General features: G+C 52.9%; 1 protein-coding gene across 1 annotated transcript; it reads left to right on the top strand.

Annotated features, from left to right (window-relative positions):
• The first annotated feature begins 5,450 nt into the window (after positions 1-5,450).
• TFAP2C (transcription factor AP-2 gamma) lies at positions 5,451-15,406 on the top strand. Its single transcript, XM_082643518.1, has 7 exons — positions 5,451-5,837; positions 7,413-7,898; positions 8,002-8,053; positions 9,279-9,495; positions 10,077-10,195; positions 12,154-12,298; positions 13,609-15,406. The coding sequence occupies exons 1-7, from the start codon at positions 5,502-5,504 to the stop codon at positions 13,892-13,894; spliced, it is 1,641 nt and encodes a 546-aa protein (XP_082499644.1). The 5' UTR covers positions 5,451-5,501; the 3' UTR covers positions 13,895-15,406.
• The last annotated feature ends 407 nt before the right edge of the window (positions 15,407-15,813 follow it).

The following is a 15,813-nucleotide window of genomic DNA, read 5'->3' as shown; positions in this document are numbered from 1 at the left end:
GTCAGTTGTAACCTCTCCCCACCACAAATGAAAACAAAACCCCATCCATAATGAAGTAAAAGAAATCACCTTTCTCTCCATACCCTCCCCGCCCCCAGTCCCATCTTATTGCCTGGGTGTAGCTACACCTCAAAATGTGGCCTGTGTCCTTTTCACTATTCCTATAGTGGGACCAAAAGGCATAGCATGTTTTGATCTTAGAATAGAACCGTATTGATGATCAAAATCCCACCTTACACCTTCAACTAAGCTATTTTCCCTGTAGTTGTGTATTCTGCCTCTCCCCCACCCCAAATCAGTGGCTAAGAGTGAATGTTTAAACCACTTTACACTAAGTTGTGGCTGTGCTACACCACTTTTTGAGAAACATAAAAATGTACATTTCACTACCTGGATGGTTCTGTCATAGAAATTTCTTGGTGCCTTTTAAAAACTGTACCTTTGCAGACCACTGGGGACAGAGAATCTCTGGGAGAGTTTCCCAGTAGGTGGGGCTGAAACCTGCAGTTTTCCTGCCATTTCTTTTTTTCTTTCTTCTAAAGCATATATAGAGTAATCTTGAGTAAGTTTTCAACTCAGCTCTCTGGAAAGGCTGTTCGGTTGCCTGGGCAGGTTCTGTATGAAAACTATCAAGGACTCAGGTACTGAAGGGTAGCTTCCGTACAAAGCTAATTTCTCCTCCTGGTGACCTGGGTGGTCACAGTGGGTCCCCTGTGGTACAGTCAACAAGTGGCATTTATTTTTGTGTTTACAGTCTTCCTTAAGACAGCATTTTACTGGGCTCTCAGCTCTGTGTGTGTGTGTGTGTGTGTGTGTGTGTGTGTGTGTTTCCTTTCTTGTTTTAAGTAACCTAGGTCCTTTGCCTCTTTCCTTCAGGCAAAGAGCATGTGATAACCAAGGTGTAAACAAGTCTCTCTGGCACTTAAGGAAGACCCCAAACCCACCCATCTCCTTCTCCTCCAAGAAATTCAGTGCCCCTGGTTCAATTTTAGCTGGACCTGGAAACCTGCGAGGTGCCTGGAGGCAGATCAAAGCCAGAAATGAGGGCGGAGAATTCACGGAAATGTTAATAGATCTGGCTGTGGAGACAGAACACATTTAAAATGTCCTCTGCCTGCAAGACGTAGAATACAGTTAAAATAGTTTTGTGATGGAAGGAGCCCTACCTACTGCTGGTTATAAACAGATGTAAAGATCAGTCAAAAGGCCGGGAAGACCCTTTGCAATTGGCGAGTTTACAGTTTCCAAGGGGAGGAGGGCAGGGGAGGCGTAACCAGGACCTTCAGGTGTGTCTTCCAATCGCGATAGCCCGTTTTGGCTGTGAATTGAACCCCCCCCATCCCCCTTCCGTTAATTAAATAAACGCTCGGAGCACTTTACAGCACACGACGCGGCCCTTGGGGACCTGTTCCTGCGTTGCTCCCGTTCTTGAAAACTTCAACTCAGAGAGGGTTGAAGAGCTGGCAACATGAATTTCCAGTTCCTAAAGGTGAGAAGAGAGGTGTTGGGTGGAGGACGGATCCAAGGACCGGCAGGGAAAGAGAGGGGTGCTGGAGGCCTGGCTGCCGGAGGTGTGGTGTGCCCCCTGGGTGGGATGGGCGCCGGTGCGGGGTGCACGGTGGCCCCTGGACACTACGCACTTCTGGCGCAGGAAGCCGAGTCCGCGCCGCTGGGCGCCTGGCCACAGTGGGCCTCCTCCTCGCCTGGCGGCGACCAGATAAATAGGTGAAGGCCTCCGGGCTTAGCTGGCCTGGAGGTGCCTGATGTTCTAGGACGCCGAGCCGAGAAGACCTCCGGGGACTCTGGGCTCGCGCCTTGGCCCTCCTGCCTGCGCTCGGAGCGGTTAGGCCGCACCCGGATGGGCCCAGGGATGTTAGTGGGTGGAGAGGTGACAGGCACTCTGAGGGCGGGGGTCCCCCGGGGCAGGGAGGCGAGAGCCGGCTTGTCTCTAATAGGTGCCCGAGAGCCGCTAGGAAGGTGGCCTTGAAGAACAGGCAGGCTGGTGGCTTTGAGGTAGTTAGACGACTGAAAATTCGCCTGCTGAGAAGTGGGGCGATGGTCGTCAAGTTAGAGACTCTACCACGACCGCTGCGCTCGGCGAGCGCTCCGCAAATGAGAGCCTCTCCGAAGCTTGGGTCTTACAGGCTCCCCCAGCTCCGCGCTTCGCTTTTGCTGGTTTGCGAGGATGCTTGCAAAGGAAGAGCTAAAGGCTGCGAAACCCCTTTGAGGACCCGGCCTGGCGCGGAGCGCTTACAAGTGAGCAGTAGAAAGAGTTAGGCTGGACCCTGGGCTAAGACGAGAAGCATCTGTGCGTGTGTGTAGCCGCCACTTTGAGCATCAGTAAAACAACCGCTATTTTTATATTATTGCTGCTATTTTGGAGTGACTGTGAATTATTTAATACATGTGGCGTCCCGGACGTGCACCTTAGTGGGCTTAGACAGTTCGGATGCTCTTGGAGGCCAAGTGTCCGGCCGTTCAGTGGGTGCCGGTGCTGCGAGGCAGGGCGTGGGCTAGCGCGTGAATGGGCGCCCTCCCGGACCGCTGTAGGCCCCGGCTTTCCGGCTCTGCTTCGCCGGGCCCCGCCTCTTACTGCGGTCCCAGCCGGAGCCCAAGCTGTTCCGCGGGGCTAGACAGACACCTCGTTTGGTGCACGGCGCCCGCGAGGGCGCTTCGGGGCCTCCACCTGCCGCTCAGGCGCCCCCTCCCCGGGGCGGGAAGAGGAGTCGCAGGCCTGCTCCAGTCCAGCTCTATCACCCGCCCCCGCCGCCTTCCACGGCTTGCCATGGGGGTGGAGGCGGCGGAAGCCTGCCGCCCGGGTCCGGGAGCCTTGTTTGCAGAGGCAGCTGCCCGCGCATCTTTGGAGGTGGCGCACTGTTGTAGCGCTGCTGTCCTCGCAGACGCCTTGTCGCCTCCGGTCTCCGGTTTCTAGCGCCATCCCAGCGGACTGGGGGCCGGGGTCCAGGGGTTTCAAGCGTGTGGGTTGAGTGCAGGCTCCCTAGGGGGCGACAGAGGGAAGCCGCTGACAACCGTCCAGCCCCATATCCTTGATTGTGCGAGGCTGCTCCCCGGGATCCCCACGTTCTGTTTACACTTGGCGTCTGCGAAGCCGCGGAGGGTCGGAGGGGGCACCCTTCCCAGGCCGTGGCTGCTTAAGGGCGCGGCCACGCAGTCACGCGTCTTCGCGCGGCGAGGGGCGGGGGCCTTGGGGGAGGTCTGTCTTGAGTGTGGGAGCCATGGGCTCTCTGCTCTCGGCTCAGAGCAGAAAAGTTGAGCTCAAGGAAGGGCTGAGATTTCCGGCATCCGGACCAGGGCGCGCGCGCGCCTGGGTTCCGTCTCTGAAGCAGAAGCTGTGCGTGTTTGGGTAGAGTCGGCCTGGCCGGGAAGGTTGAGGATTCGTTTGAGCCGCCTTCCCCATCCAGGGCGCAGAAGTCGCGCTCTAGCTTGAGCGCGTGTCCCTTGGAGGGGGGCAGCGTCCAGGTCCAGGGCGCTGGCTTGGGAATGAATGGCCTTTGCCGAGCGGTTCCGAAACCTCTGTGCCCTTGGGGCTCCCTAAACGGAGGTGCGCAAACCCTCGGGGCCCATCGGCTCCCTTTGCCACCGCCATAGAGGCCCCGGGGCTGCGAGGGATTTCCGTCCCTCCGGGTGGCCTTGGCAGACAGGACCTGGGGCGGGGGGGGTGGTACCTTGTTGCCCAGCCCTGGCCCCAACATGCCCGGCGGTAAAGTTGCAGGTGTGGACGAGACAAGTTGTTCAAGCTGCATCCCCGGCCGGGTCTTGGAGTCAAAGCCGGGGCTAGAAGGCCCAGCGTGGAGGAGAGCTCCTGCGTCACTGGTCTGGGTGTCTGGGGCGCCCAGAGGCTCCGCAGCCTCCCTCGAAAGTACCTGGGACCCCAATCTACCACGCCCAGGGCGCCAGCATGCCTACCGCACCGGGTCCGATTCCTGCCCTGAGCAGGTGCCCCCTGCCCCCACTCCCGAGTACCAGGAGCGCTGCTTCTGCGGTTTTCTCTTTTACCCCCCGTCCTCCCCGCACGGTGTCTTGAAAGCTAGGTGTCAGGGGTCGTGTGTGCACTGTCTTTGTACCTCCTAGTGCAGAGCCCGCAGACATGCCCGAAGAGCCCCCAGTGGTTTCGCCTCCAGGTTTTGTTCTCACAACTGGTCGGAATATCACCTGCAATCTGTCTACTCTCTAGGGCGAGGAAGAACCCTTCGCTTGGAAGACGCCTATTTTTATTTTGGGTATTTTATTTTAGGCCCATCTCGGTTTAAAGAAATGCTAAAGTTCAAACAAACCCGAGCGGGAGTAGGGAAGCAGTGGGCGCATTTATTCTGTGAATTGGGAGCAGCGTCCACTCCAGGCCCGGGGCACTAAACTGATAGGGATTGATTATTGCAAAATCGGATTCGGAATCAAATCGAAAGATTCCTTTTCTGATTCCCTGAGAATGTTTAAATTCAGCTCCCGAGAATTAGCGACTTTCCCCTTGCAGCAAAAAAAAAAAAAAAAGGTCAATTACAATAGTCGGGCCCATGGATTTCGTTTCTTTAAAATGTTTCAGTATTGCGCTTTGCTTTCAAGGTTGGGGGGCAAATGCATACTGGGGGGAGAGGCAACGTTTATGTGGAAGGAAGTTTCATTTTCTGCCTGTATCTGCGGACCCCGGGTGCTCACCTCTCCAGCGGGGCTCCCTCCATGGCCCCTCCTCCTACCCCACCTCTTCCCTCGCCCCTGCCTGTGACGTTAGGGTTGCATTCAGCCCCACACCTCTTTTCTCGGTTGAGTTGAGGCTTCTGAGTGCCTGGCCCGTCGGAGGAAGCTGCGGAGCCGGGCAGGGCAGGGCCAGGCGAGGGCAAGCGGGTGCCCCCCACCCGCCTCCCGGCCGCAGCCCAGCCTTAGAGATGGAGCTTCGGGCGATGGCGGCGAAACGCAGTTGTCCAAGACTTAGGGGCCGGTGGAGCGGCCCGCCCGCTCGATGGCGCTTGGGGCGGACTCCCCAGAAGGCCTTCCCACCCCCGCCCCCTCGGAGGACCCCGAGCGCACTGTGCCCACGCCGTGCGGGGGAGCGCGTCGTCCCTTGGAGGGACTGGGACTCCAGCGGCCTGATTCCAGTTTAAACCTTAAATCTCCTTGGAGTTGGTGTTTGGGAAGTTTTAGGAGATAGGGGGACCTCAGCTGTTGAGACGTCTTTTGGAGGGTGGGGGAGGCGCTGTCGGTGAAAGAGGGGGGGCCTCTTGGGTTCGGATCCCGGTCCCCAGCTCTGCCAACCTCAGGTGTGTGCCTGGTGAGGGTGACTGACGGATGGCGTGATGGGGGACGCTGGCCTCAGAGGTTTGCGGCTGTCAGCGAGGTGCGGCCCACTCGACTCCTCTCCTAAGCCCCCCGAGGCGTGGGTCTCCGCGCGGCGCCGGGCCAGGATGCGGGGCGGAGCTAGGCTGGGACTGGCTGGGGGCCGCCCCGCCCGGCGCCGGGGCCTTCGCGCCGGCCCCCGGGGAGGAGTTATGATAATTTCCTTCTCATTAAGGCGCCCGGATCCCCCGGCTATCGCCTGGACACACACTGCGGGCGCGGCTTCCCCGGTCCCCGGCCGCGGCCTCTACACCCGCGGCGGCAGCATCTACAATCGCGGAGCCGCCGATGCGCGTCCAGTGACCGGGACGGCTAGGCCCGCGCGCGGCGGGGGCAGCGGCAGACGCCTGGCCACCGTGACCCCAATTTTGGATTTACCGCTCGGGGGGTGGGGGGAACCTGGATTTAACTGGCGACTGTTTTGGGGGACGCCGGACGCCATGTTGTGGAAAATAACCGATAATGTCAAGTATGAAGAGGACTGCGAGGTGAGCCGGGCACAAGGGCGCAGCCTGGCCCCGCCCGAGAACAGTCCCGGAGGCGCGGGCCGCTGGACCGAGGTCGGGGGCGAGGGCGCAGGAGCAGCGAACAGGCACCCACCGCTCGCCCTTCGATGGGACAGGGTCCACTTTTCCGGACATTCCCTAGTGCGTTCCTCCGGGGTCCCCTTCCTGAATCGGGCCTTTACCTAAATATCCAGTCTCGGGAATGGGGCCTGGGAAGAGCATAGCAGATCCCACCCACAAAGCTTACCGGCCGGTTTCCTGCGAAGCAAAACAGCCCTTTTCCCCGTTTTCTCGGAAGAGCGCTGGGTCTGCAACTTTTAGAGGTGGCTTTTACGCACGAAACCTCCGTCCAAAGGGGTCAGACGAGGCGACCTGCCGGCGACACCTTTGCGGAGTCTCCTCCGAGGCGGGCTTGTCACCTGCCCCGCTACCCCCTCGGGGAAACAAGAAAACAACCGGAGTTTGGCTTTCCAGAGAAGCGGGGGTTGGGGGTGGGGGCGCTGAGGCCAGATGGGGCCGTAAGCGCTCGGGAGTGCTCCAGCCTGTCGGACAGGTTGAGCTAGAGTTTCGGAGAGTGGGAGGGAGGGAGGCGGCGAGCGGGAAGAGGAAGAAGACGCAGGAGGCGCGAGGCGTGAGCCTGGGCCCCGGGAGAGGGGAGCGGTGGCGGCGGGGACGCGGGAGAGCCGTGCGCCTGCGGGACCTAGAGGGGCTGCCCCTGTTTGCAGGCCCGGGCACTTCAGCTAGGGGGCGACGGTGTCATAGATCTCCTGGTCCCCCGCCACCCCTGTGACCCCGGGAACACATGGCGACACGTCCTTTGAGAATTAAGTCGGACAGCCGTGGGGCGAGGGAACGTGCGCAGGCAAGGTTGCCCAATTTTCGGGGTCCTTCGTTCTCTCTCTGTGCCCGATTTGTGGGGAGACTGACGGTGGCTGGGCAGGACGGCGTTACTTGGTCGGGACACAGCTAGCAGGGAGCGCACCCCTGGCTGCGGCGGGCTCCTCCCCGAGTCCCTTGGGCGGCGCTGGGTGGCTGCCCCCGCTAGGGAGGGTATCTCGCCCGGAGGTCTTTGTCCTGAGGGCGTGGAAGGGAGGGTCCCTGGGGCGGGGAAACGGCGCACTTCCTGCGCGGCGCGCATTATCCGTGCCCACCGCTTCCCCACTTTCGGCCGACGACGCCAGCATGTGCGGGCTCGTGAGCGACCGCGCTCTGCGCTGCCTGCAGGACCCCTGCCCCAGCTTCTCCCGGCCCAAGGCCTGGGATTCGGACTTGCAGCCGCAGAATACCTCGGGCGTCAGACCTTCGCCGAGGGGCCCGGAGGGCACGTTCCGCCAGGTCTTTCTCCAGTTTCCCCTTCCTCTGCGGACTCGCGGTAGACAACGAAACCCCCGGGGCACGTTGCTCCCCGGGGCCTTTTGGCCCGAGGGCAGGCCCCGCGGGGGTCGGTCCGGGCTGGTGCGGTGGGTCCCCGGGGGTCACAAGCCTCAGCGCGGTGGCCGCGGGCCGTGCGCAGTAGCGGGGTTTCGTACTAACCGGGTCTCCGTTTCTCTGCCCCAGGATCGCCACGACGCGAGCAGCAATGGGAACCCGCGCCTGCCTCACCTCTCCTCTGCCGGGCAGCATCTCTACAGCCCCGCGCCGCCCCTCTCCCATGCTGGAGTCGCCGAATACCAGCCACCGCCCTACTTTCCGCCCCCCTACCAGCAGCTGGCTTACTCGCAGGCCGCCGACCCCTACTCGCATCTGGGAGAAGCGTACGCTGCCGCCATCAACCCCCTGCACCAGCCGGCGCCCACCGGCAGCCAGCAGCAGGCCTGGCCGGGCCGCCAGAGCCAGGAGGGGGCTGGGCTGCCCTCGCACCACGCGCGCCCTGCCGGCCTGTTGCCCCACCTCTCAGGGCTGGACGGCAGCGCCGTGAGTGCCCGCAGGGACGCCTACCGCCGCTCGGACCTGCTGCTGCCCCACTCGCACGCCCTGGACGCCGCGGGCCTGGCCGAGAACCTGGGGCTCCACGACATGGCGCACCAGATGGAGGAGGTGCAGGTGAGCGCCTCGGCCCTGCCCGGACCCGTTCGCCCCACTGCCTCTCTCCTACCCCGCCCAGGCTCCCCCGAACTGAAAGGAAACTTTGTCATTTCTCCCCCAGAATGTCGACGACCAGCACCTACTTCTGCATGATCAGACGGTTATTCGCAAAGGTACGGAGTGAGCGCGAGTTCTTTTCTTCCTCTGGCGTCACGCACCCTGTAGTGGTTCTTAGCGGTACTGGGAAGTTATTAGCTTATTGGTGAGGCAGGGCTTTTGGTATCCGACTTGGGACATTTGTGGTGGAAGGGAGTGACAGGGACTCGAGGCAGGTAGGTTTTAGGAGTGAGAAGACGGGGCATTTCTTTAAGATCTAAATGGAAAAGGATGCTCTCAGGAGCTGCACCTCAATCTCCGGATTTGTTACTCCATAGTTTTCCCTTGGTGGGTGTTACTTCTTGAATTCAAGAGTGTTTTTACAGTGCTCCAGGAAAGAATCCCAGAGTGAGTTAAGGCTGTGACTTAATTTGGAAAACAAGTCACCACATACCTTAGTGGAGTGATTGGTTCTGTGACAATTTTAATTGTTGAACGGGTTGATGTGGTTTTGTTTCTGATTTCAAATATGCACAGGGGTAAGGAGCCTTAATTCTGACCTGCAAGAAGAAGGTGGGACACATTTGGCCTACAAAACATACAGCCCTAAAAGCATCAGGCTGGGTGATCTGTCGGGTTTATGCAGGGATGGGGTGGGAGGGGGTTTGGAAAATTGGATTACTTGAGTGAGTGGCTTATGAAATTAAGTTACGTACTGCCAGGATTACCAGTTTAACTCTGTTGGGAAATGGGGTAATCCTAAATGAAATGTAGTTATGGTCTGTTACTTGAGGTTAAACTGTTTGAAATCAACTGAGGAAAAATGGGTTTTGGAAAAAAAAAGAAAGAAAGAAAGAAAGAGATAACCTCAGAAAATAAACTGAATTTCCCAGTAAACGTAGAACAGGTGTGTTTGTATTTTAAAATTTACTGTGATCAGTTGCACTGAAAGATTTTGCCAGATGATTATGTCCTGTGATTTTGGATATTCGTTGAGTGAGGGGGGGGAAAGAAATCCTCATTTATTGAGTTATGAAGTAGTCTTTTGAACACAAATGTTCTAATTAAACAGATTTTAACAGTGGTTAGAAAATGCAAACCCTCCACTCTTGGGATCTTGACTAATTAACTTCCCAGCGTGTTAAATTGTGAAATTCAGATTCGATTATCTTTGAAGAATATGGCTTTAAAAAAAATCTGCTTGCAATTTATAGTCCAACATGCAGTGTCAGTTGTTCAAAGAGCTCTTTCAGCTTTGGTTAGTGGTTTGCTTGGGAAGCCACTTCTGATCTTCACTCACAGGTCCTATTTCAATGACGAAGAACCCCTTGAGTCTCCCTTGTCAGAAGGAGCTGGTGGAGGCTGTGATGAATCCCAGCGAGGTCTTCTGCTCGGTCCCTGGAAGATTGTCCCTCCTCAGCTCGACATCTAAATACAAAGTGACAGTTGCTGAAGTCCAGAGGCGACTGTCCCCGCCTGAGTGCTTAAATGCCTCATTACTGGGAGGTGTCCTCAGAAGGTACGTGGGGACACGTTCTGGGCATGGCGGTTGAATGGCTGGGGATGAATAATATAAAAGGGCCAGGGAGATAGTTTTAACATTTATGGAACTTTTATACCTAACACTGAATTCTCATTGGCTCAGGGAGTTTTAGTACACATCTTCTCTTTTAGAAAGTGCCACATGTAGAAGGAAGTGTTAAAACAGCGCTAACAAATTCTCATTTGGTTAGAATTTGATTCCTTGTATGAAGTGGTAGCATCTGTATTCAGAATAGAGGAGCTCCATGGGTCTGGTTCCCCCAGGGAGTTTTTTTGGGGGGGGGCTGCTGCAGTTTCTACAAGTGAACATCTGTCTGCTCTGTACAACTTGCAATGTTCTGTGATTAAAAAAAATAATGTTGGCGATGCTAAGAAAGATTTTTGAATTTTACAGGGATTAACTAAATAAGGATTCCCTGTATCACTTGATTATGAGCCACATAATGTAGATTGTTTTTGACAGATTTCTGTTTTGTTAGCAGCATGTTAGGCATTTAGAATTTTAAAGTGGTTTCTTGAGAAAAGAATTTTTTATTTTATTATTATTATTTTGCTCAGAGCCAAATCTAAAAATGGTGGCCGGTCCTTGCGGGAGAAGTTGGACAAGATTGGGTTGAATCTTCCAGCCGGGAGACGGAAAGCTGCTCACGTCACCCTCCTGACATCTTTAGTAGAAGGTCAGTGGAGTTGTGTTTTTGTTTTGCAGTGTTTTTAGTTAATGCTGTGTTGAGTCTTTAATATTTCTCTAAAGAAAAGGTTAGGGACTTCCTGGCGATCCAGTGGTTGAGACTTCGCCTTCCAATGCAGGGGGCGTGGGTTCGACCCTTGATCGGGGAGCTAATATCCCACATGCCGTGGGGTGCGGCACCCGCCCCCCCCAAAAAGAGAGGTATAAGAAAAGGTTAAAAACAACTTTTAGTCACAAAAGAGAGATGCAAACGATTTGCCATGCGTTCATTACAATGAATCACAGTCATTTAATCAAATAAGTTAACATTTAACGATATGTCTGCTGAAGTATTCTGTTCTGGGTCTCCCAGAAAATCATTGTTAAAAAGAAATTGGTTTTCCTAAGACATCACATTATCAGGTGAACCAGTTTTTGAAGGATGCAATCGATCGTTTGGTACACTTTTTTTTTAAAAAAGCTGGTTACTGGTGGGCAGCAAGGCCGTTTCTAGTTTTTGGAGCTGTGGAATATTGGGATTGTGGTCAGTGAAGAGAAAAGCCCTTGTATACAATGAGACTAGCCCAATTCACAGTTCCTTTGTTCATTTCCCCCATCAAAAAAAAAAGTAATGGGGCCCACAGATGAGCCCCTCTCCCCAGTCCTAAGATAGTTAGGATGTGACATTTCAGTTTCTTGAATGGACCTGCACCCCGAACCTGGAAAGTAGCCAAGAATGCAATACGGCCTTTTACAAAGTGGGCGAGGGAAAAGTGAAATAATTATTTTTCAAAACAAAACAAGCTCGTTGTTACTGCGCACAGGAAAATGAGTTGATGAACACGGAGGGGCTTATCCTTAAGCCTGGAGCGGCCGCCAGCACCTCGCCCAATCAGCAGGGCGCTGGGCCCCGGCTCTGGGCCTGGGGGAGCCAATGAGGGGTGGTCTCCTGGTAGCCAGGCAATCTTTTGAACACTTTCTTTCCCTGGTCTAAATGGCGCGACTGCGGTGCTAAAAGAGACTTGGCAGGGCCCTGCTCTACCTTTTTACGAGTGTCTTTGGAGGTCAGGGCAAGGAGAAAGGAGCTGCCTGTTCGATGCTGTTGGGGACCAGCTGTCCTGCATGGAGAATGGTGGATTCTGCGTGCGTGGAGCATAAATGCGGCTTCCCTAGGTTTCCTTACCAGCCAGGCAGGGGTGCTTGAATGAGAAAGCGTGTGCCTGAACAATGGTTCTCAGATGTTGATTTAGTGAGTCGGGGAGGGAAGTGGGGATGGTGGGTGAGGTCCACCGTCTGGGTTTGTAAAGCTCTAGCAGCCCCAAATCTTGGAGCCAGAAAGAACCCAGCGCCTCGGGTGGGAAATGACACCCTCCCCTCGTTTTTCTCCCTCTGTGCCCCCCAGTACCTGAGACAAGAGGGTTGGTAGGGCTCCTAACATTTCCAGTAGGAAACACTCCTGCTGCTCTTTCTTAAAGCAACATTCTAGAGACTTCCCTCCACCAGAAATGGGGCACCCTCATTTAGAAACAAAGTTCCGTGTCAAAGACTTTTGTCCCTGTTTCATAAAGAAAAGTGAGTTTGCTTCTTTGTCAGTCATGCTCACCCCCCCTAAGTTTTCCGACTTCTGCACTACCGACGGATGCTGGATGCTGTTTTATCAGCTAGAGGAACATCTGCTCAGGTTGGGCAGAGGACTGGAGTAACATCGTTTAAGTACAGTTAAAGTTTTCAGGCTTTTTCTTTTTTCTTTCTCACATTGTATGACTTCATCCTGGGGGAGAGTACCCACTGAAAGTACCCAGGAAGTTCTACTTACCGGCTGGATTGTTGTCCCCTTGTATGATTTCATTTTAGAATGCAAAATGACTGCTAGACCAATACCGATAGTGCTGGAAAAAGAGGGAAGGGACAGTTTGCCGTGGGGACCACCGCGGCCCTAAAGTCTGTTGCCATTGCCGATTATTCTAGGTGAGGCTGTTCATTTGGCTCGGGACTTTGCCTATGTCTGTGAAGCAGAATTTCCTAGTAAATCCGTGGCCGAGTATTTAACCAGACCTCATCTCGGAGGACGCAATGAGATGGCAACGAGGAAGAATATGCTGCTGGCTGCACAGTAAGTATCCAGGCTTGAGAATTTGATGCCCTAATGCTCTGACCTTGCAGCTGAGGGGCCAGCACAGTCCCTGGTGCTCAAGAAAGAAAGGCTCCTTAAGTAAGTTAGGGTGTTGAGCAAAAGGAAATGGCAAGGAGCATCTTTTACAGAGTCAAATTAGAGTAACTTTTTGTAGGATTTAGAAGAATTAGAGCAGCGAGTGTATTGCTCAGAATGAGTGTCTTTGAGCTGTTTAGTTATTCAGCTCAAACTAGTTAAGCTACTCTTTCATTATCTTATTTGCCTGTCTTACAAAAATGTGTTGAAAACAATTTATTTTATCACATCCAGTCAAGATCATGTGCCTTCTGCCTCCTGATAACAAGATGTTTTTCATTTGTAAAATGTAATGATTGGGTTGTGTGTGTAGGAGACAGAGGGCAAATTAAATGTCTCAAAACGACTTAATGCAGCTGAGGGATTTCTCATAGAAACCAAGAGTAAATGGATTTTAAAATCATGGTAAATGAAGCAGAACTAGTCAAGTGGGAAATAGGGCAAAAGAGAGCACAGTGAACCAGCCTGTATCGAAAGAGTGAGTGAGTTTCAGGGAAATGAATTCAGGGATCTTGACAGAATTGGTTTAAGGAACCAATCTGCATCAAATAAAGCTAGCCCTTACTCTCCTGGGCTGGAATTCTGACTCCACCTCTTACCAGTCCTGGTGACCTTGGCCAGTTGATTCTGGCATTAATCCTTTTATCTTTTCTAATTGCAGTGAGGATTAAATAAGATAGTACTTAAAAGAGTTTAGTTCAGGGCTTCCCTGGGGGCGCAGTGGTCAAGAATCCGCCTGCCAATGCAAGGGACACGGGTTCAAGCCCTGGCCCGGGAAGATCCCACGTGCCGTGGAGCAACTAAGCCCGTGCGCCACAGCTCCTGAGCCTGCGCTCTAGAGCCCGAGAGCCACAACTACTGAGGCCCATGTGCCGCAACTACTGAAGCCCGCGCGCCGAGAGCCCGTGCTCCGCAACAAGAGAAGCCACCGCAACGAAGAGTAGCCCCCGCTCGCTGCAACCAGAAGAAAGCTCGCGCGGCAACAAGGACCCAATACAGCCAAACATAAATAAAAAGAGTTTAGTTCAGGGCCCAGCACAGAATAGGTGCTAAGTGCAGCAGCTGGCTATTGCTATCAGTTTAAAATCTACTTCCTTGACCAGCCCCAAATTCTCGTTGCCTCTAGGTGTCATCCCCACAGTAGTTTGTGCTCTTTACCTGTACCTGTCACGGCCTAGATTGAACTCGTGGTGTGCGTTGACTGTCTTTCACAGGCAAGTGTGTAAAGAATTCACAGACCTTCTCAATCAAGACCGAACTCCCAATGGGAACAACCGGCCCACTCCGGTCCTGGAGACCAGCATCCAGAACTGCTTGTCTCATTTCAGCCTGATTACCCACGGGTTTGGCAGCCAGGCCATCTGTGCTGCTGTGTCTGCCGTGCAGAACTACATAAAAGAAGCCCTGATGGTCATAGACAAATCCTACATGAATCCCGGAGACCAGAGTCCAGCCGATTCTAGCAAAACCCTGGAAAAGATGGAGAAGCACAGGAAGTAAAACAGGGGTGAACAAAGGGCCGAAGAGTCTGGAAGGAAAAGGACTCCAAAACCGGTCTCGACCAGGACACACTGGGAACCTCGCTTGCCTGGGGGACAGAGTTTGTTATCCACCTTCCCATGAAAAGGGCCTCCGTCGGATTTCCAGATCTTCACGTGCCCTCCTGGATTCCTTAGTGTTTAAGGAGTGCTGAAGTGTCTCTTAAACTCTGGATGAGCTATCAGGAGGTGACAAGTGCTGGTTCTTTACCCATTAAGCTGATATTTTATTTTTTGGAACCCATTCTTCCTTTCTCTGAAAGTGGTGCTACAAGTTTTGGAACCTTTTAAATAAATTCCCTGGGCTAACAAAATCCCCCCCACACATAGCTCTTGAAATGTCAAATTGATGTGATTCAGATCCACAATAACTTTCAGTGTTAAGGTAAAAGTATTTATGTAGCCTCTTCAGTCTCATCCTACATACCGCAGGAGGCAAGGATTCTATCTGCTTAAGAACTGGTTAATAGGTGGTATTTGACACACTTTAAATCCCTTGTTCACAGGGACCCTTCGGGTTTTACGAAACTTGTAGAAGCAAAGCCTGCTGATTTTATGTTTTTCTTTTTAAGAAAAAAACAAAACAAAACTTTGCAAGTTAACTCTTCAACTAGGAGGAGACTCTTTGAAAAGACATGTTCCTTTAAGGTACGGAAGCTTTATTTTGCGTATTTATTTCACATCTTGGTGTTTCGAGAAAACTTGAAAAGGGGTGGGCGTGAAGCATTTTCTTGTGCCGTCTCTCATCCCAAGTCCCAGAGGAGATTCTGTATTTTGAGAAGCTGCGTTGAGTGTACAGATTTTATTTATGCATAATTTAATGGGGTCTGTAAATACGGGTGCACTTCTTATGACTTTTTGAGAAATGGGATTCAACTTTAATATTAGCTTTTAAAGGTGACGGGGTAATCTAAGACACATCTTTAGGCTCTATTCATATGTACACAGGGTATTAAAGTCAAGAGGATCCTGAGCGCTGTTCTCAGCTCTGGAAGACTAATTTAATTGAAGCTTTCTGTTCACAAAGCAATAACTTTGTCTTATTCCTGTTGGGCTGACCCCGAAGATGAGTGTGAAGTACAGTGTGTGTGGGTGAAAACGGAGTTTTGGAATTGAACTCCTTGCCTGTAAATGTTCCCTAAATAATTGTTATGTATATGAAACCTGTATAATAAAAAGAAAGTATTCTCAATAGAAGCTGTGAAAGTCTGGTTGTAACTTGATTTTTTTTTTTTTTTTTTAATCTTCTAAGAGGAGTGGAAGAATGGCAGAGCTAATTTCTGGTTTGGCTGTGGCTTAGTTAATAAGACGGAGCAGGAAATCTCTGTGCCAAGGGGAATCTGGAGTTTCATTTTGTCTCTCTTGGAAGACTGCTCTATTGCGCCACGTCACGCACTCATCAGCGGTTCTCGACTGTGGTACCATCTTACCCAACACAAGGGCTGTTGGGAGATGTGTGAGGGATGGTTGATCGACAACAAGAGAGGAATCCACAGTTTGGGAATCATGTCTCTTATGTAAGGCTGCTCAGTTGAGAAACACTGTACTTATGGTGAAGTTGCCACCTCAAAATTTTGAGAATGGAAGTGAGATGATTGTTGGTAAATCCTTGGGCAGATCCTCCTTGGGAGGACTTGGCATTCAGTCAAATGCAAGCAGTGGTTGTGTGGTAGGTGCTCTGAGTGTTTTCAATCAGTTGAAATTCTCCATCTTTGGGAACATTTTTATGCACATCGATCCAAGGGATCCTAATCATTTTGTCTGCTGGGCAGATCAGACGTTGGGTCTCTGTACTTGCGGAGCAGAAGAGACCAGCAGGGCTTGTGTACTTGCTGGATATTTGCAAGGATCTTGGATGCACACCGCCAGTCCTTGATTTCA

This window comes from Mesoplodon mirus (assembly GCF_964341445.2).
Source record: "Mesoplodon mirus genome assembly, chromosome: 15".
Lineage (NCBI taxonomy): Eukaryota > Metazoa > Chordata > Mammalia > Artiodactyla > Ziphiidae > Mesoplodon > Mesoplodon mirus.
The sequence above is the reverse complement of the archived record's forward strand: the minus strand, read 5'-3'. Positions and strand labels throughout refer to the sequence as shown.

Coding starts and splice junctions, on each gene's coding strand:
- TFAP2C (XM_082643518.1), top strand. CDS start 5,502: ATGATAATTTCCTTCTCATTAAGGCGCCCGGATCCCCCGGCTATCGCC. Junction 10,196..12,153: donor CCTGACATCTTTAGTAGAAG/GTCAGTGGAGTT, acceptor CGATTATTCTAG/GTGAGGCTGTTCATTTGGCT. Junction 12,299..13,608: donor AATATGCTGCTGGCTGCACA/GTAAGTATCCAG, acceptor TGTCTTTCACAG/GCAAGTGTGTAAAGAATTCA.